The sequence below is a fragment of the Carassius carassius genome, chromosome 39 (genome assembly GCF_963082965.1).
Source record: "Carassius carassius chromosome 39, fCarCar2.1, whole genome shotgun sequence".
Lineage (NCBI taxonomy): Eukaryota > Metazoa > Chordata > Actinopteri > Cypriniformes > Cyprinidae > Carassius > Carassius carassius.
Genome location: NC_081793.1, coordinates 19,289,576 through 19,311,173, shown reverse-complemented (window position 1 = coordinate 19,311,173; position 21,598 = coordinate 19,289,576). Strand labels below are relative to the sequence as shown.

Here is a 21,598-nt window from a genome sequence, read left to right as displayed (position 1 = left end):
GAAAAAAAAATTATGGGAAAGGCTGTTTCAGTTTACCCATATTTACATATATGCATTTAGCAGACGCTTTTATCCAAAGCATTCAGGCTATACATTTTTTTTATCATTTATCATTATCATTTTTTTGGGGAAGTCATGGCCTAATGGTTAGAGAGTCGGACTCCCAATCGAAGGGTTGTGGGTTCGAGTCCCAGGCCGGCAGGAATTGTGGGTGGGGGGAGTGCATGTACAGTTCTCTCTCCACCTTCAATACCACGACTTAGGTGCCCTTGAGCAAGGCATCGAACCCCCAACTGCTCCCCGGGGCGCCGCAGCATAAATGGCTGCCCACTGCTCCGGGTGTGTGCTCACAGTGTGTGTGTTCACTGCTCTGTGTGTGTGCATTTCGGATGGGTTAAATGCAGAGCACAAATTCTGAGTATGGGTCACCATACTTGGCTGAATGTCACTTCACTCACTTACTTTTCACTTATCATGTGTGTTCCCTGGGAATTGAACCCATGACCTTTTATACTGCTAACGCAATGCTCTACATCTTAGCCAAAAGAACATTCCATATTCCAGAAATGTGACCCTGGACCAAAAAACCAGTCTTAAGTGTCAATTTTACAAAATTGAGATTTATAAACCATCGGAAACCTAAATAACTAAGCTTTCCATTGATGTATGGTTCATTAGGATCGGACAATATTTGGACGAGATACAACTATTTGAAAATCTGGAATCTGAGGGTGCAAAAAAAATCTAAATAAGAAAATCACATTTAAGTTGTCCAAATGAAGTTCTTAGTAATGCATATTACAAATCAAAAAAATTTTGATATATAAACAGTAGGAAATTTACAAAATATTTTCATGGAACATGATCTTTACTTAATATCCTAATGATTTTTGGCATAAAAGAAATCTAGATAATTTTGACCCATACAATGTTTATTTGGCTATTGCTAAAAATATACCCCAGCGACTTACGATTGGTTTTGTGGTCCATGGTTACATATTTCCAGTCAAGAAAAGCTGACTCAGTTGCTTGTGATCAGCGATTGATAAGACTGTTGGGGAATGGAAAATGAGATGCTTATTGATATACCAGGCAGCTGATAACAATCATAAAAAAGTAACAAAGCCATTAGCCTGGACACAAAGGGTTCCTGTCAAATGTCAGCCAAAGAAACATGATGCCGACATACATTAAACTGACCTTAAACTGATCTTCAGAGCACCTGCTTTACCCAAAGATGTCAAAGTAGATAAAAATTATATGCCTATTCAAATTCAGCATAATAATATAAGAAAAACAATACAATAAAAGCTTCTGCAGTTATAACAATTACAGGGCATGTGGCTAAAAGTTATAAAAGTGCATTGCAAAAATGAGATGGTTCATGAGAGTTGGAACCAACAACCTTCTGCCGTAACTTTGCTTGCTAAGTAAAGCACAAAATATGTTGCTACTACAGCTAAGGAAAAATATCTATTTGTTTTCTATTTGAGCCCAGTTTCTTGTAGGAATTACAAAAAAAAGGTGATGCTTGTTCTCAAATTGCTCAGATACCCTTACAACGTGTTGTCAATAGTGAAGCTTGACTTTGATTAGATGTACTGAAAAAACAGCAGTTTGCAATAAAATTCTAAATGATGGTAAGACAAAATGGGAGACCTTGGAAAACGTTTATATATATATATATATATATATATATATATATATATATATATATATATATATATATCTATCTAGACTCAACAAAAGAAAAGCAATAAAAAGATACTTAGACTTAAGCTGTTAAGAGTTTGATTGGCATGCAGGGTTTTCAGACCCACTACAATCAGCTTTCCTTCAACACTATGGGTTACCATACAATCCCAATTTACCAGAATGCAGTGTTATTTTAAGTTATATTTATACTGTGTAATATACTAGAATAATATTTTTATAAAAAATTTTAGTTTACTTTTTATTAATATTATGTGCTTTTTTTATTAGTTCATGTTTTTTATGTAGTTTTTTTTTTTTTTTTTTTTGGCCATTTAGGTCTGTGTAATACTCTGTACATATTATTACCGAGATTCTGATTATGGACAGAGTGTCCTCTATTTTCCCCAGTGTTTTTGGTGCAGTTGTTCAGAGATATTAGTCATTATTTCAATTAATTCTCCCATGACTCCCAATCTCTATTATTACAATATAATCTATTTTAGTTAAACCCATCCTAAACAGAATGGTTCATATGTCAAAGGTCTGGATGTTTTTCCAGCTGATTCAAGCAAAAGACAGTTTTAAAAAAACAAAACAGTGCTGTTAATTGCTACTGTTTGGAGACTGGTGCACGACACTCTTGGTAGTGCAGGACACTCTCAGTGATGTTTACTTCCTCTAAAGACACTGAAACACCTCACATGCTTAATTACCAGCATCAATAAATCACTATCACACATATGGAGACACTACTCCCACACTATTAAACATCTGTCCATACAATCCCTGATGCTGACATATTGCTGTTCAGTTGCTATTCTTAGGTTTTTCATCAACCTGCCATTTTGCTTTGTGAGGAAAAACCACAAAATGTATTCTGGAAAGTGCTCAGCAGCAGGCACCGGATTATGTCTGACTCAATATCTCACACAACCAGAAAAATTCACTCCAACTTGATAATAAGACCTAAAAAAACAGGGCTATTGCTTAAAATAACAGGGTCCGGACAAAACTGATGTGCCAATGTGTAGGCTATAACAGAGAACGCTATTGGGCGCCTCCAGCACCTGCTCAAGAATTCATTACAAGTGAATACCACTGAAGGCTGACAAGTATCGCCACCCTTTTATCTAACAACAAATGTCATTTCCTTCCCATTTTTCTACTCTCACAACAATTTTTATTAAAAACAAAAAATAAGTATAAGCAGTTTCAAATGACTGCAGGAAACATCAGTAAGAAGTGGCTATAAATATACTTTTTTGATGCATTATGGATCTTTTTGGTTGGAGTTTACAAAAAGGTTCAATTTATTAACATTATGAATGCCATAGTAAAATTAACAATGAACAATCTTTTTAAAGCATTTTTTAATGCAGGTTAATTTATAAATATATCTACTAATATATTTTAACAAGTTGTACAAATTAACATTGATCTTGAACATTTAATTGATCTTCTTCAATGTTGTAAAAATACTCAATGTTAACAAATTGAACCTTATTGTAATACATAGTTTGTTTTTTGTTTTTTTATAGAAATCATTTTAGATCCACTAAACATTAACCAGGCAGTTTTTTTGGTCTTGTTTCTAGGGATATTGTATCTTCTAAAAACTTCAGCAAAACCAGGGTCAAAAAACTAAAAACTTCAGTGTCTGCTGTAGTATCATCTCCTCAACTCTTGAGCCAGCTTAGAAACGGCAGCCGGTGTGGGAAAAGAATTATGGCGCATTTCAAACAGTCCAACTAAGAGCCTAACAGACACTGATCCGATTGGCCTGGAGTTACAGATGAACAGAATCAGGTGGGAGGTAGACTCAATTGTCCTTGGATGCTCCCTTCAGGCTGGATTTGAGTTTCTTCTTCTCTTTCTGTCCCATTGCACGGAAAGTCTTCTTTCTCTCTTCTTTCAGCCTCTTCTGCTTTTCTGCCTCCTGTTTCTCTTTCTGCTTCAGGAATTCTTTGTGCTTGGCGTGCTGTTCTGCTCTTGCCTTCTTATTCTTGTATGCATAGACTGAGCTCAGAGCATCAAGCAATGCCGCCACCTGGTGGAAAAGGTTGAGAGGTCATATTTATTAGAGGAGATGTGAGCCCTGGGTGGCCTCCAAAAATACCTTGAACAAAATATATGATCTTCACACTCAGTTTTCCCTTTTTTTTCTCTCAATATTTTACTTTTTTTAATCACAGACTTGCATTATTACAGTAGACTAGAAATGCAAAATAATGCATTGTTTATCTTTTTGATCTTTCATTTAAAAAATTCACAAAATTCTAACATTTCATTGAAGTAAACCAATTGAAAGTGCGGGGAAACTCACATTATGTAATAAATGTTTTTCTCCAATGCATGTTGACCACAATTATTGGCACCCCTAGAAATTCTTATGCATAAAATATCTTTGAAGTATATTCCCGTTCAATTTTTTTCTTTTTTAGTATTCATTTTTTAGGAACATACAATTTTCTAGCTATGACTTCCTGTTACACAGGATTATAAATATGAGAGCTCAAAAGCCAAATTCCCTGAATCATCCATCATAAGGAGTAAACCCAAAGAATATAGTTCAGATGTGCAGAACAAGATTGTTGAGCTTCACAAAAACAGAAATTGGCTGTAAAAACCCCAAAAAAATAAAAAAACATAGCTTAAGCATTGAACATCCCCATTTCCACCATAAGGGCAATAATTAAGAAGTTGCAATCAACTAAAGATGTTACAAATCTGCATAAACAATATATCATCCTTATGCATGGTGAGGAGGAGAGTTTGAGTGGCTAAAGACTCTCCAAGGACCACAGCTGGAGAATTGCAGAGATCAGTTGAGTCTTGGGGTCAGAATGCCAAAAAAATTAAACAGCCCCTACATCACCACATGTAGAGCTGTCACCATAACGCAATACCACCCTATTGACGAGCAAACCGCAGAGAAATGCAGCAATCACAATTTGTGTTTTCTTTTTTCGTGAGGTTATGCTCTTCTCTTTTTACACTTCATGCATGTGTACTGAATATTAAATAAGTCAGTAATGATAACTATGTGTAACATGCTCCGTAGAACAAGCCTAAACAGACAAATCTCTTTATTACTTTCTCATGTCACTGCCTAGCACATCTTGGAACAAACTGTGGGAGAAGAAATTGATTAAAAATGTAGCCCCCCGTGTCATCTTTCAGACAGGAGGATTTCAAAGGGGATTGGTAAAGAAATTGTCCAGCAAGCCGTCTTGGTATTTGCCAGGGACACGGATTAAAGAAATATGAAATTCCGCACTCTGGAGGCTTCCTTGGTGAATTAACTTTCGACTAATAGTGGATATTAAAACCGTCTTTGTGTAATGACAGTAAAAAAAAAAGCTCACTGGAGTTACAATGGTATGACATATGTAAAACAGAGAAGGGCAAGTCCGACAGCACTCACCTTTTTCTCATGGGGCTCTCGTACGACAGCCGGTCTCTGCAGGTCCCGCGGGGTTTTGCCTTTGGCCTGCATCTGTTTTGGTTTGTTCTTGAAGGGGAGGGCCTTTTGCAGCTCTTTGGGGATGTGGAGGGGGTTGAAGTGTCGAACTTGCCTCACAACCGGCTGTAGGGATTCAAAGACAGAGTGGACGATGAAAAGTACAACAGTGAACAATAAGTTACTGGTTGACTCCACTTTTCTGTAAGAGGGCTTACCTTGTACAGGGAGTCCTGGTTTGGTTTGTTGTGGATCCCCAGGTCGTGTTTTAGCTGTCCAAGGGTCCTCATACCTGCCCATGTGTCCTTTTTTCCAACCGGCATCAGTAGAGATGTCACTGGATTATACAGCTGAGGAACTGTGGCCGGATACCAGGAACGCAGGAACACAATATCTACAGGGAAACATTCATATTAAAATGTAATTATATTTCACAATATTATAATTTTACTGTATTTTTTTATCAAATTTTTGCAGTCTTGGTGGTCAAAAACATTTCTTAAAATCTACCAACTTTTGAATGAGAGTGTACAGTATAATGAATTATTTTAGTAGAATTATAAAGTAGTATTGTTGCTATTGGTAATAAAAAATAATAATAATAATAACATGTTGTTCTTATGATTGTTAATGAGTATTATTAATAGTGGTGGGTAGTAAACATAAAAATTATATATCCTTAGTAGGACACTGAAGAAAAACATTTCTGTTTCATTGCAAACGCAGTGAAATTGGATTTGTACAATTATTTTTTAGTTGCCAAAATGTTTGAAATTATGCAAACCGTGAGTGTTTTGCTTGTGCTTGAATAAAGCTTTTTGTAGCATAATACAGAAAGCAGAGTGATGCACCTTTCCTTTGAAACACATAGTGAAAGCATACTCATATTTTGATTAAATCGCAGCCTTTTGCAGTTTAATAACCGCACAAGCCAATAACATGATTCCGATTTATTATTCCAATCAATTTCGCAGCCCTAATATAAACAATCACCATCTTATAAAAGATGCAGTAGACCTAATAAGCCTTAAAAACACAAACTGCCTCACTGCAAGTTTTTCCACATGCCTGTCTTTCCAGAGAGGAGCATAATCAGCAATAATACCCCTCCATTTTAACAAGGAGGTTGTACAACGGAAAATCTGGGGAGTCATTACATTTGTAGCACCGCACATTGTATAAAATTCTAATAAATAAAAACTCTGGTTAAAAAAAAAAAAAAAAAAAACACTGCTACAACCAAAATGTTTATGAAATAGAAAAACAAGTCTGACTCACCACTCATCAGTAGTCTGTCCTCAAACGTGGCTCTGAAGGAGCCCGGCGGGGTCCGCAAGGCTTTCTTTATCTGCCCTTTAATGCCACTGACGGTGCGGATGGACGCACCCTCAAACTTTGCAACCTCCAAGACGGTGTTAAACATTCCCTTGGAGTTGAAAAAAAAAGAAAAGAAATGTATGACCAAAGATGAGAGGGTCCAATTATTCCGAGAGAGCACGAGGTGTGTGCTGTGCTGTTACGCTCCTGACTCTGCAGGACTCCCTACCTGGATAAAGCAGGTGTTCTTAAAGATTTTATAAGGGTATCCAATCAGTTTGAGCTTCTTCACAATTGTAACTGATTTGTCCAGGTCCAGAACCACTCCTGTGGCTGCGATACGGAAACTGGCCTGAGGGGAAATAAGATAGGCTGAGTCCAAGAAAAAAAGAGAAGCCTTTCATCTGGCTGTTTGTCGGACTGGAGACTCGGACTGAAGCTGTGACCTAGGCTACTCCTGTGCTCTCATCATATGCTGGTGTCTTACCTTAATACCTCCGACCGTCTGCACAGCCAGGAAGCCTGTACCCTGGGGTGTTATAGGCCCTGTACAAGAGTAGAAAAAGAAAGAGTGTAGTGTGCATGAGAAGACAAGAAAGAGAATTGGGAAACACAGTAAAACTTCACAACTAATCAAATAAACTCATAGTAAAAAGCTTGTGCCGAACTGCTTAAGTATTTGCAAGTAGTTCAATTCTGTGTTTTGATGCTGCTGAATGATTCACAGGTTGTTTTAGATGTCTAACCTATATAAAGAATATGGCATGAAGTTGCCATAGACAAAAAGTACCATTACGGATGCACCAATATTGAAACTCTTATATGTTTTGTTTGGGCTCATATATGATTCTTTATGATTAAAGATTTAAGTTTTTTAAGTTTAAAAAATTGTTTTAAATTATGCAAGTGAATTGTAGGCATCACAACATTTTGTACAGTATAAAAATGGACATTCATTTTTAGATCTACTAAAGACTGCATTACACAGTGTTATAACATTTATATCAGTGTTTTAAATATGAACTTCCTAATTGAGCATTAGATGACTGCAAATGCAATTTGAATGTAATAACAGGGAAAATGCCGGAGAGGTGTGTGGTTTGTCTCTCACCCCAGATGGTGCAACCACAGTGCATGTGTTCAGGTGTGTATTTGAGTAGGCGGTGACGTCCGTTATGGTCCTCGATGTAGTAGAGGGGGATGGTCTGAAAGCGCCTCCAGCCCAAAGAGAGGATGAGAGGGTCGCGGGTTTTCAAGATACGATTGTGCCAGCGGTGTTTCTTCAGACGCATCTGTGCAGAGGAGATAAAGAAAGGACCTGAATGTTTTATCCAGCCCAGCCTTGTAATGGCATTTGGTTTGGCGTTAAAGCAGGTGCCCTTCACTTTATTCCCAAGGTTATCAACTACACTAGAAGTTGCAAATGTCCGATATGAATAAGTCAAATAAATCCCTTCAGACTTACCTGCAAGTAGCCAACATTGCCCTCACTGGGGCCCAGTCCACCAAGGATGATGGGATAGTGGGGGTCAAAGTTGGTGACAAACTCACAAGGTAAAGCAGGGATCTCCACACGCACATACATGCCTGGCCTGAAGCCCTCATATTGAACACGAATTTCATCATCTACATCTTCGAACTCTTGCCTGTTCATCTAGAGAAAAACAAGCAGCAAGAAATGAAAATTCTGTTATTTATTCCCCTGTCATTCCAAACCTGTGTGGTTTTTGTTCTTGTGTGAATGAAGTAAAAGATGATATTAAAAAATAAAAAATTCAGCTGTTTTTAACCATACAGTGGAAGTCACTGAGGTTATTTATATATATATATATATATATATATATATAAAAAAAATTATATATATAACTGCATGGACAAAACTGAGACATTTTACAAAATATCTTCTTTTGTATTTCACAGAAACAAAATAAATGCTTACTGGTCTGTACCATTACTTAAATCTAATTAGATATATAAATAAAAATAAATGAATTTCAAATTTAATGCGTTAGGCTTATTCAGTTAGTACAGGGGGGAAAACAAAGCTTTACACACATTCTTGCTCTCCCCTACAAGGAGGTTGATCATGTCTCAAAATTTGACCTCTGACCTCAGCCTGTTTCTGCATCTCCTCCTTCAGGTCATCAAAGTATGTGGCGTCACCATCATCATATTGTGCATCGAACCTCTCCTTCAGCCGCCTCTTCTTCTCCAAACGCTTGTTCTTTTGAACTTCATCGTCGTCAAGTTTCACTTGGGGAGCCTCCTCCTCTTCGTCATCATCATCATCACCGCCATTTATTTCATCATCATTCCCTCCCTGTGTTTAAAGAACAGTTTAACTAAATTTTCTCAGATGCAAATCAGATGATAATGCTTGAAAAACTATTTGTATACCTCAGCTTGGTCTTTATCCCCAGTCTTTGCTTTGTGAACCTGTCCTGTTTCTAAATCTTCAAAATCTCCATAGAGTTCATCTAGAAAGGCAAAAGGGAGGAAAAACATTATATAATATAGATGTACCACATTTTTTAATGGTCGATATCCAGCCAGTGAAATTTTCTATCTTTTAACCAAATCGAACATGGAACAAAAACAATAATATGCTACTGAACACATCATTACACTCAAAGGTTTATTTTAAAATTCTACAGGGCTCACTAAAAAGATCAAGAAGGTACTAAATCTATCCAGTTAAGAACAGTAAGAGGTTTTCATTCTTTCTGGTCAATATCACTGTTTGATTAATATTAAATTAATTCAATTAAAATTTTTGCATTTAGCAGTCTTTTTTATCCAAAGCAACTTACAGTGCATTCAGGCTAACATTTCTTACCTATTATGTGTTCCCTGGGAATCTAACCCACTAACTTTGGCGCTGCCAACGCAATGCTCTACCACTGACCCACAGAAACATATTAATGACATAATATTAATCAAACAATTAAGCTGCATTAAGACTGATCTCTTTCAATCATTTTTAAATCTGAAATGTTGTCCAGTTTATCACTTAAAGGTACAATTTGTAAGACATTTGAAGTAAAATATCCAAAAACCACTAGGCTAGTGTTATATATTTTGTCCACCTGATTATTAACAATATCTCTAGTAGTATGTATGTAATATAATAGTATGTTTTCAACTACTTTTAAGGTTGGGGGTTCGATTCCCAGGGAACACATGATAGGTAAAAAATTGATAGCCTGAATGCACTGTAAGTCACTTTGGATAAAAGCGTCTACTAAATGCATAAATTTAAATTTTTTATTTAATTTTTAATTTAGTAAATTATGAGAAAATTCCCATTCTAAACAGTGACATGGGGCAGTGCAGCCGCCTGTCAATGACGTTAGTTACCCTTTGTTACCGCCTTTACTGACGTAGAAACCACATGACAACAGTGTCGTAGACAAATGCGGAAGTAGCTTCGCGACAAAATTCAACTAGAAAGAGAATCAATTGTTTTGATTCGTATCTTTACCGAAAACGTATACTATTATAACGATCAACAAGATTATTATTATGGGGCATACACGGCAAACGCGGGACATCGTGTCTCTAGACCCGCGCGAGGACGCGTCTGATCCATAGTCTGATCGTGTCTTTGCATTTACTTTGTATGTAATCTACTCGCGCAAATCGTTGAACTTGCGTTAAATTCATGATTTATCTTTCGGTCTGATTGATGGCCGTCAGCGGTTGGGTAGAAGACAACAAATCCCATCATTCCACGCTCCACGATAAATGAATACATATTGAAGAAATTCAGTATCGTTTGAAAAAAAATGTATTAATACTGACTAATTACCAGAACTGGGAAACACCTACAATGGCTGGTGACGACGTCTGGTGCATTTAGCTTTCTTACCATCTTCCTTAAGCAGTGTTGCAGCATCTTTATCTTCCTCCCATTTTCCAGTCACAAAACAGTCCCTGATAGAGGCTAGCATCTGAAAACACACAGTTCGTAAGAAAATGCAAAGGACATAGACAACAAATGGCATATTTACATGCATTATGCAAATACATGTAAATGCATATGCAAGTGTGTTTTTACACTGCATCTCACCTCCTCCTGATCCCAGTCATGCCTGTTGTCTGGCTGAAAGCAAGAACAGTCCATCGCATCGGCTCGTACTTTCTTACTCTTCTCTGGTCGATTGACTTTAAATAAACCACCCAACTCTTCTTCATCATTAGAATCGTCCTCTTCTTCCTCCGCCACTGACAAAAATACATATAGCAGATGCATTATAGCACAGAGATTTATGTGCCTTATATTTTGCCAATGAAAACATTTAATATATCAGTCCTTATATATAGCATCCCTATTCCCTCCCTGTGTAAATAATAAATAAGTATTAAATAAAACATAGTAAATAAATTAAATATGGCTTCAGATTCAGAAGACTCGATATACAGCACGCAGGCCATGTGGACTCTTTTTGCAGCATGACAGACATCACTTATTCATTATATGGAGAAGGACTGACTAAAGAGTCTTCAACATTTCTACAGAAGATTTCTAAGGAAATAACAGCATACATGTTGAAATGACATGACAGTGAGTAAATAAGATTTTACTTTTGGAATGAAACAGGTTCAGAGTAGGGCTGCCAACGAATATTCTAAATTCGAATGGATATTCGAATAGTAAAAAAAAAAAATTCAAAAGGTAAAAATTTATATTAAAAAAATAATAATTGTGGGAAAAACAATGCCCGAGGCATAGCATCAGTGCTAAAATTTGACGCGTCTTGGATGGAAGATGGCAGAAAGTGCAGAGCCCAACTCGACCGCAGCAGAGAAAGTGAATTTAACCCCCCCAAAATCTAAAAAGCCATGTCTGGAAGTACTTTGGATTTTGGTCGATAGGAGGTAAAATTGTTGAGTGGCGAGATAAAGTTATATGCAAGCTATGTACGATACAGTTAGCATACCATTTGACCACTAGCAACATGAGGTCACATCTCGAAAACGTACACCCAAATTAGCATGGCATAATGTGTGGAACTCCAGCTAAACAGTCACGTCTTGACACTTACATTGCATTGCCCACCACAAGCTCTTTGTCTGCAACACGACAAGAGGCCATAACAGAGAAATTATTTTTATTTCTTTTGTAAGGACATGAGACTGATCAATGTCGTGGATGGGGCAGGCTTCAGGGAGTTCCGTCAAGCAATGGAACCGAGGTACCATATCCCTACTGACTGAATAGATATTGCATGAATAAAGGATAAATGCACTGCTTCCGCTGGTTTGATTATTTACCGTTTCATGTCAAGTTCCATGTTTACCACGGCACAGCTCGCTCGGAGCGTTCACTGTAAAACTTCAATTAATATTAATAACATTTGTTTCAATCACTGAATGAAGCCTGCTATATTTGGGAGAAGAGTCGCGACCTTAAATTGCTTGCACAAAACTCTTGATCAGCACTCAAAATTTGTTCATTCATTTAAACAGTTATGCACAGAGAGCAGAGGGTGAGGGCGAGAGAGAGTGAGGTCTGCGGTCTTGGCCATTGGTTGATTTACTTGTTTTTGTGAAGGTAATATGTTGTGAAATATTTTTAACTTAAATAGACTACCTATACAAGTAGTTATATGTCTCTTTGTATTAATTTGTCTTATTGACATAATGCGCGTCATTGACAAAATGCGCAACCAGATGTTTGAATATTCATGTTTTTTTAAGAGGGAATATTTGAAAGTCATTTTTGAGCAGTCTTGACAGCACTAGTTCAGAAACTCACCTGTACCGTACACTAGCTTGCGCAGGTTTGGGGCTGCAAGCTGATGTCTTAAATATGCCTCTGTTGCTTTCTGGGACAAATCTTCCTTCCACCGTAGCGCTCCTTCAATATAAACACACGCACACACAACACAACCAACATATTCAGAAGGGGCTTTCAGAGCGGTAAAATTCAATAATCATAAAACAGCACTAAGTAGGGACTGGGGAAAATTAGTATGAATAAAGTGCAGCTTATTTCATCATTTAAAAGTATAGGAAACACAAAACACGATCTACTTTATAATTACCAAAATGGAATTAAATTAAATAACATTATTTCAAACCAAATAATACAATCTGATAACATTAGGAGTATTTGGGAGAAAATAACTGTTTACGGTTTCTGAACTAATTTTTAAAAAAAATTTTTTTTTTGATAACTATTGATAAAACTATTATTTATTAATGAAATGTGTTAATTAATTGATATTATTCATCAAATTAGGCACTAAATGATGTCTGTTTTGAACTTCTGAGCTCAACGTTCAGAAATTGTGAATCAAAGAAAAAGCACCTGCAGTTTCATAACCCATCTCTGCATCATCTGTGTCTATCTTTTCTTCCTCTGGATGCTTGGAGGACATCTTTGATTTTACAGTCCCATCTCCGTCTTCATCCGTATCAGAATCTTCTTCATCATCCTCATCATCGTCCTCTGAGCAGAGACCAGAATCTGGACCAGAGCATCTTTTAGCAGGCTCCCCTTCTTCCATATCCTCATTTTCTTCATTCTCCTCCTCCTCCTCCTCCTCTTCACTTTCATCTTCTTCAGTGTCCTCTCCTTCACTATTTTCCAGCTCATCATCACTGTCAGCAAATGCAGGCATCTCCACTGGTTTCTCAAACTTCTGTTTCTTCACAGGAGGAGCTGCTGTCTCAGCTGCTTTCTTATCGTGCTTTTTTAGTGTTGTCACCCCATCTTCATCCTCATCCTCTTCGTCATCTTCTTCCTCATCCTCCTCTTCATCGCTCTCTTGCTCACCATCATCATCATTATCATCATCATCATCTTCATCAGCAAAAACAGCTCTCCTCCTCTCTCTCTGTGCTCTCTCATCCCATTCCCGGCTTTCCATAGGGTTCTGCTTCCTGACGATTAATTCAGAGAACATCAAACAAGTGCATAAGAAAAAAAGTCTTTGAAATGATCTTTGAAATCATTTTCTGGGTGCTCAGGTACTGGGGCCATCCTTGTATAAATGACAACAATATAATCAGAGTTGTTTAGCAAAACTACTTACTCGTTCTCCTGCACCTCCTCTGGTGTCAGTGCAGCAGTTCCTGTGAACAGTGACACTTTGCTGGCAGCCATTTTTGCATCCAAAGTGGCTTGTGTTCCAATAAGAGACTGAACGAGTTCAGTGGTGGGCCGCACCTCCTCCTGGGACAGACATTTCTCACACCATTAAAACGCTTAATATCCATCAGATCACATATCGTCTTTAAACCTCAAGGTCATTTTCACTGATGGAACAAAATTGAGTGTAAAAAGTGTTATTACTTGGTGTAATAAGCTGTGACTGCCCTGTAAACTGCAGATATTATTGCATCTGGTATTAAATCTACCATAGGTAATGCGGTCATGGGGGGGGACATGCTGAGACTGAAATCTGACCTGCTGCTGGTTGGCATGTCCACTGGGCATATCGATGTAGACGGCGTCCTTATCATACACCAATCCCCCTACACCGGCCATGGGGGCGTACAATAACCGCTCCTTAACATTCAGCGCTCTCTTCTTAATCACCTCCGGTAGAGGGCAAGGGTCCGGGAGGAAACTAACATCCGCCACAGAGAAGTCACCCACACCTATACAGAGAGTTATATCATGATTAACAGTAGTTGTAAGTAATATAATTATGCATAGTTAGAATAGCAAAGTAAATACACTAATGTTCAAACGATTATGAAGTCTCTAACGTTCAACAAAGCTGCAATTAGTTGATCAAAAAAACATTAAAAACAGCTATTTTACAAAATATTAAGACAATTTAAACAGTTTTATATTTATAATATGTAATTTATTCCTGTGATGGAATAGCTGACTTTTTAGCAGCCATAACTAAAGGCTTCAGTGTCACATGATACTTCAGAAATCATTCTAAAATGCTGATTTGGTGCTCAAGACACATTTCTTCTTATTATTATATTAATATTAATGTTAAAAACAGTTGTGCTGCCTAATACTTTTTTGAAAACTGATTTGTTTTCCTGAAAAAGAAAATACTGGGTTGCCACATGTACATAAATTCCATTTTACCAGGAATGTGGACCTGGCATTTATTCTTCAAGAATGTCCCACGTAGGTAGCCGTACAGAGAGACGGTTCTGTCACATTTGGGATTTAACCTAATAGCCTCAGGATCAGTTAGATCTTCCATACTGTCCAGGAAATAAATATATAAATCAATCAAATAATTGCCAGTTATAAGAGGCAACATAAACTTCGAAAGATCATAAATAATAGAAAGACTTAAGTACACTCACCGGTCAGCCACCACATAAGGGTGAGAAGTCCTCCAAACAAGAGGTCTGAACTTCATGACTGAGATGAACCGCCCAAGATTTTTAACTTCCTGTGTCTGGTACTCTCCATACACCATTCCAGACAGGTAAAAGAGCTTGGCACCCTGCAAGACTTTTATGTTGAGACACTAGACAGTCCAGTTTAAAGATATGTCAGTTATATATCGGGCTGTTGACATACCTGGTAAACTTCAGTCCAGAAGCGGTGTTTGAGGCGTTTCTTTGTTTTGCTGAGTGTCTTGTTGTTCTTAAAAGTGTCCAGATGTGTGAGGACCCCCATGACCCGAGGGAAGCCATGAACTTGGCAAATGTTCAGGAACTCAAAGGTCTCCATTTCAAAGCCAAAACTTGCATCTATCAGCATCAGAACCTAATATAGAAGTTAAAATATCAATACTGCCTTACTGGTAAACACAACATTAACACGTATAAGTAATAACACAGTCTAATAAAACGTTTAAATTTTAGTTTGTAGTTACCAGATTAGTACTGCCTCTACAGTACTAACTTATAAAGACTTTTATAATGTTTCAAAATAATTATATATTTCAAATAAATGCTGTTGAGCTTTCTATTCACCAAAAGAATGTTGAAAAAATGCATCACTGTTCCCACAAAATTATTAAACAGCCGTTTCAAAACGGTTTCAACATTTATAATAATAGTAGCATAAAGGTTACTACAGAACCAATCAGCATATTTGATTGATTTATGAAGAACTGCGTGACACTGAAGACTTGAGTAATACTGCTGAAAATTTTGTTTTGCCATGACAGGAATCAGCGCCCCTTAAAATAATCACATTTTGTTCTTGAAATGAAGACGGATACAGCTTTTATCCAGCAGTATTTACTCAGTGCAACTTACAACATCCAAGTGAAAGATGATAACACTAACATGTCAAAAAAAAAATTTATTCACTGAGCTGAAAAAAAAAACTTGTAAATTAAATCAGGTGTAGCCAATCACCTTCTCAATGGCGCACAAAATGATTTGACTTTCAACTGTGATGAGCTGTGGTTATTTTGAAAAGAGCTTTCATGGAGCATTTCAGTCCTTGGTAGTGCAACTGAAAAAAAACTATCAAACAACTATGGGTGGCAAGGCACTGTAAAAGATCTCTGGGATAAAGTTGTGTACAGGCACATGAAAAAAAATTCAAAAGGCTTTATAAATGCCTAGAAGCACAGTAAAGTCTGTTATTAAGAAGTGGATTGTATTTGATATAACACAGACCCTCCCTGGATCAGGACGCCGCTCCAAACAGGATGAAAGAGCCAAGAGGAAACTGGTCAGAAAGGCTACCAAGAGGCCTAAAGCAACCCTGAACCAGCAGTAGGAATTTATGACGAAGAGTGTTTATTGTGTGCATGTGACAGCAATATCACAAATTCTCCACAAATGTGGCTTGTATGTGAGGGTTGCAAGAAAAAAAGCTGCTCCTCAAGAAAGACCACATTCAGTCATGACTGAGCTTTGCCAAAACACACCTTGAAGATTCTGAGGCAGATGAGACTAAGATTGAATTATTTTGGCGGAAATCCAATTCAGCTCACCATCCAAATAACAGCATTCCTACAGTAAAGTATGGAGGTGGTAATGTCCTGTTATGGGGATGTTTCTCTGCAGCAGGGACTGGAGCACTTGTCAGGATAAAATGAAAAATGGATGGGGCAAAATAGGGGCTGTGCGATATGGACAAAAAAAACCTATCACGATTTTTTGATCAATTTAGCGATTTAGATTTTAATCACGATTTTGACACACAGAGACATGCTTTACAGTCATAAATGCATTCAGTATAAATTTTTAACATATTTCCAAAAGAAAACCAATGAGAGCTTTATCAAATGTCTCTAGAACGGACATAAGTCAAAATAATCACTAAGTAAAGATGTCAAACAAAATGTCTAGACATATGGAAATAAATAATGGCCAGAATGGCCTGCTGGTTCGAAAATATGCAAGGAGTCATTTTATTGTTTAGTAATAAACTGGTGTTTTCTGTGTCGCTGCAAAGATGAAGTTGACTATGCAGACTCGCCATGAACGCCAGAGAGAAATGCACATTTCATATGGATTACATCATCAGAGAGTAGCCCATTTATTTTGGTTTGAATATTTTCGTTTAAAAGAAGACATTGCAAGCTTTCTGTAATATGTAGCCTATATTTCTCAAATCTGTGAGGCACGCGCTGAGTTTAGTTCACATGCAATGCAAGTGATCGTGCCGCCTTATTAAATTGTCTGCTAGGCTATATACGGGCAACTGATCGATAAAACTGATCAAAATTAAGATACAATTTATACAAAACGAAAGGACAAAGGACCCGACCGACCGTGATCCGAATATCATTAAAAATATTTTTGGATGACTAGTAACCGCGGGCGACCGCAGGCACCCGCTCATTTTGGAACAGATCATAGACTGTATAAGGCTCAGATATATGCTGCCTTACAACGTGTCTCCTCTCGCTCAACCTGTGTCCTGTGCACTCACAACTCTCTCTGTGCTCATGCGCAAGATATTAAATCTTTTCACACCTTTCTATTTATAACCTTTTCTGTTCTCATCCTTTTATTGCGTGCTGTGTGAACGTTCTGTTCCATTAACATGGGCTCGAAAAAAAAGGCTATGCATCACAGACAGAGTGAGTGAACCTGGAGTTAAGGCATATGCCCAGTCTGCTCTGTTCTCGCGCTCCACTTACAACCCGAATTCCGGAAAAGTTGGGACGTTTTTTTAATTTTTATAAAATGAAAACTAAAAGACTTTCAAATCACATGAGCCAATATTTTATTCACAATAGAACATAGATAACATAGCAAATGTTTAAACTGAGAAAGTTTACAATTTTATGCACAAAATGAGCTCATTTCAATTTTGATTTCTGCTACAGGTCTCAAAATAGTTGGGACGGGGCATGTTTACCATGGTGTAGCATCTCCTTTTCTTTTCAAAACAGTTTGAAGACGTCTGGGCATTGAGGCTATGAGTTGCTGGAGTTTTGCTGTTGGAATTTGGTCCCATTCTTGCCTTATATAGATTTCCAGCTGCTGAAGAGTTCGTGGTCGTCTTTGACGTATTTTTCGTATAATGATATGATGCGCCAAATGTTCTCTATAGGTGAAAGATCTGGACTGCAGGCAGGCCAGGTTAGCACCCGGACTCTTCTACGACGAAGCCATGCTGTTGTTATAGCTGCAGTATGTGGTTTTGCATTGTCCTGCTGAAATAAACAAGGCCTTCCCTGAAATAGACGTTGTTTGGAGGGAAGCATATGTTGCTCTAAAACCTTTATATACCTTTCAGCATTCACAGAGCCTTCCAAAACATGCAAGCTGCCCATACCGTATGCACTTATGCACCCCCATACCATCAGAGATGCTGGCTTTTGAACTGAACGCTGATAACATGCTGGAAGGTCTCCCTCCTCTTTAGCCCGGAGGACACGGCGTCTGTGATTTCCAACAAGAATGTCAAATTTGGACTCGTCTGACCATAAAACACTATTCCACTTTGAAATAGTCCATTTTAAATGAGCCTTGGCCCACAGGACACGACGGCGCTTCTGGACCATGTTCACATATGGCTTCCTTTTTGCATGATAGAGCTTTAGTTGGCATCTGCTGATGGCACGGCGGATTGTGTTTACCGACAGTGGTTTCTGAAAGTATTCCTGGGCCCATTTAGTAATGTCATTGACACAATCATGCCGATGAGTGATGCAGTGTCGTCTGAGAGCCCGAAGACCACGGGCATCCAATAAAGGTCTCCGGCCTTGTCCCTTACGCACAGAGATTTCTCCAGTTTCTCTGAATCTTTTGATGATGTTATGCACTGTAGATGATGAGATTTGCAAAGCCTTTGCAATTTGGCGTTGAGCAACATTGTTTTTAAAGTTTTCCACAATTTTTTTACGCAGTCTTTCACAGATTGGAGAGCCTCTGCCCATCTTTACTTCTGAGAGACTCTGTTTCTCTAAGACAAAGCTTTTATAGCTAATCATGTTACAGACCTGATATCAATTAACTTAATTAATCACTAGATGTTCTCCCAGCTGAATCTTTTCAAAACTGCTTGCTTTTTTAGCCATTTGTTGCCCCCGTGCCAACTTTTTTGAGACCTGTAGCAGGCATTAAATTTGAAATGAGCTAATTAAGTGGATAAAAGTGTAAAAATTTCTCAGTTTAAACATTTGCTACGTTATCTATGTTCTATTGTGAATAAAATATTGGCTCATGTGATTTGAAATTCCTTTAGTTTTCATTTTATTAAAATTTAAAAAACGTCCCAACTTTTCCAGAATTCGAGTTGTAGGTGCAAAGTTAGTAGAGACGCATCCCAACAGACTAAAGGCTGCAATTAAAGCAAAAGGTGGTTCAACAAAATACTGACACAATGGATTTATCCTTTTTCCAACTCAGTGATGATTTGTTTTGTTTTTTATTTATGATATGTTGGTGTTATGTCTTTCACTCGGATGTTGTAAGTTGCACTGATTAAATACAACTGGATAAAACAAAAACTGTGCCACAAAAAGTGATTTTGTCCTATTTTGGAAGGCCAAACAAAGCATTTTTGCTTTCACAGCGCCTCCACGACATGGTGGTGCACCATGTAGACATGTGGGGCCGTGTTTAAACAGTGTTTTAGGAGTACGTGGACGAGTCTTCACTTTTATAAAGAAAATATCATTGGGTTTGAGACTTTAGTCTTCGCAACTTTAGGGAACTTATCTATTCACAAAAAGCTTGTAACACTCCAAAGAGAAAGGAAAACTTGAAATCACATCATATGACCCCTTTAATCTTGGACCGTTTCTCAGATAATGCTTGCCTGCACTCACCAAGTCAGCAATCTTTGCCAAATCAATCATGCTGTTGATGTCATTGTTGCACTCAATAAAGGTCAGGCGGCGTTTCTTTCCTGAAAACATTAGAAACAACAAGAAAAAAAAAAAGTCACCACAACTGTGACATTTGATTTTTGACGTTACACCCAAAACAGATGTTAATAACAGGTGAAAATGAAAACTATTAGTCATATGTCTTGCATTAAGTATTACAAAACTGACCGGAGACTATAGTCACAGGTCCACAGATGTCAGAAAGCTTCTGTCGTGTATAGTTTTTGATCAGGCATCGAATGAGGGTGCTTTTGCCCACTTTTGGAGGTCCCATCACTACTACAACAACAGGTGGAGGCTCCAGAGGGGTCCGATCTACCAGAGGAATGTGATGTTTCTTCGTTTTAATATCCTGAGTCCTACAAACCAATGTTAAAAAGACATTAAAAAGCAATAAAACCATCTAATTTTCTTTATAAAAGTGCAATGCAAAAGCACAAAGTATATGACAGCAGAGATACACACAGAGGCAGACCATAGGAATAATCTGAAAACTGTTTCGCTCATAAATAGGATAAACTGATGTAAGAGAAAACAGTGGAGGATGGGTAATATTAAACAAAGCTGGCTGAGCACTGACCTATGGAAGGTTTTTGCCATGCGCACAGCTGACTGGACGCTAAACGCCCGTGGGTTCCTCTTGCGCTCATCCTGCTCTGGTTCAGTGCCCTGCTCCTTCTTTCTGTTCTTCTTCTGTGCTTTGGGTCCACTGTGCTTGTGCTGGTGCCGTTTCTGTTCTTTCTTCTCCATCTCTGCTTTTCTGGGTCCAGAAAATAAGACAGAATATCAACAACGATCTTTGACCTCACATAATAATATAGATGTCTCCCACTCAGGTATTGATCAAACTCAACCCTGCTTAATTTTAGTAGGAAACCAGGCAAGAGTTACAGGGTGACAGCTACTGTTTTTTTCTGTTGCATATTTTCATCAAAGTCTGACAAGATATGATGACAAACAATTCCCATTAAACAACTAGCATCAGTTCCTAAGCATTACAAAAACAAAACGCTTGTAAATATTAAACTACTTTTAAAACAGAATAACCCACGCGTTGTCTCGTGTTTATCTAGAGTCACGCTCACTGGAAAGCTTTAAAAATCTATCAGTTTAAGTAAACATGCATGGACAACGTACAAAATACGAGATGGACTTACTTGGTATTTAACAGAATTTAATTTCAGGCATTTTGCGTTCGCATGGTTCGAGAATAAATACGCCTTTGCCTTTAAATAGCCATCAATGCAGCCGCATTGTAGTTTAAGCATTAAAATAGAGGCTCACCTTTTGGGGTTGCAGTTTATTTAAATCCGATGCACATATGATCTCAGAATTCGAAGATGTTAATTCATGTTTTTATATCACAGTAGTACAACGTGACTCTATCCCCGGTTTACACGTGTGTCGCACTTCCGGTTAGAGGCGGAAGTGGTTACGTTCGACAGTGTCTGTAGTGTAAACAAGAGCGTGTACGGAGCGATCCGTGTCACACGTTCCGCCTACAAAAGACTGTCTGTTTTTAACATGTACTCTGTTGATGATTTTATCGTAGTAAAACTGAATGTTATAGCAAGTTGTTTAGCAACAGAAAACCAATCATAAACTCGTTTAATATGCAAAATTTCGAAAGTTGTCGTAAATGGTGTCAAAAGGTTTAAAGGAAATTATCTTTTGAGTCAAAGAAACTGGTGTAATTTTGTAACCTACAGAGAGATAATATATGAATAAATTCGACCAACTGAAAATGGTTCTTTAATAATCACCCTGTAGCCTATGTTGTCAACGTAATATGTCCAGACATCTTAGACCCCTCTACTCTTGCAATCAACTATAATCTTTGGAGATGTCTTGATTCAACACTTCAGAATCAATTAATCAGTTCTCATTTAAT

General features: G+C 37.7%; 1 protein-coding gene across 1 annotated transcript; it reads right to left on the bottom strand.

Annotated features, from left to right (window-relative positions):
* Nucleotides 1–3,211: 3,211 nt before the first annotated feature.
* LOC132121568 (ribosome biogenesis protein BMS1 homolog) lies at nt 3,212–21,151 on the bottom strand. The gene is made up of 23 exons (XM_059531091.1): nt 20,992–21,151; nt 20,288–20,467; nt 19,876–20,066; nt 19,648–19,727; nt 14,979–15,167; nt 14,759–14,901; nt 14,532–14,653; nt 13,887–14,080; nt 13,513–13,652; nt 12,786–13,360; nt 12,231–12,332; nt 10,542–10,696; nt 10,341–10,422; nt 8,870–8,949; nt 8,583–8,792; nt 7,938–8,126; nt 7,584–7,764; nt 6,960–7,018; nt 6,702–6,824; nt 6,434–6,581; nt 5,374–5,549; nt 5,120–5,281; nt 3,212–3,742 (listed from the first exon to the last, which is right to left on the bottom strand). Exons 2-23 carry the CDS (start codon nt 20,455–20,457, stop codon nt 3,515–3,517), a joined length of 3,699 nt encoding a protein of 1,232 aa, XP_059387074.1. The 5' UTR covers nt 20,458–20,467; nt 20,992–21,151; the 3' UTR covers nt 3,212–3,514.
* Nucleotides 21,152–21,598: the final 447 nt, after the last annotated feature.

What these genes read in the sequence shown, in the direction of transcription:
- LOC132121568 (XM_059531091.1), bottom strand. Translation starts at nt 20,457, where the DNA reads ATGGAGAAGAAAGAACAGAAACGGCACCAGCACAAGCACAGTGGACCC. An exon ending in ATGCCAGGTCCACATTCCTG is followed by an intron (nt 14,081 to 14,531) that starts GTAAAATGGAAT and finishes CTCTCTGTATAG; the next exon opens with GTGTGGGTGACTTCTCTGTG. An exon ending in GAGAGCCCCATGAGAAAAAG is followed by an intron (nt 3,743 to 5,119) that starts GTGAGTGCTGTC and finishes CTTTTCCACCAG; the next exon opens with GTGGCGGCATTGCTTGATGC.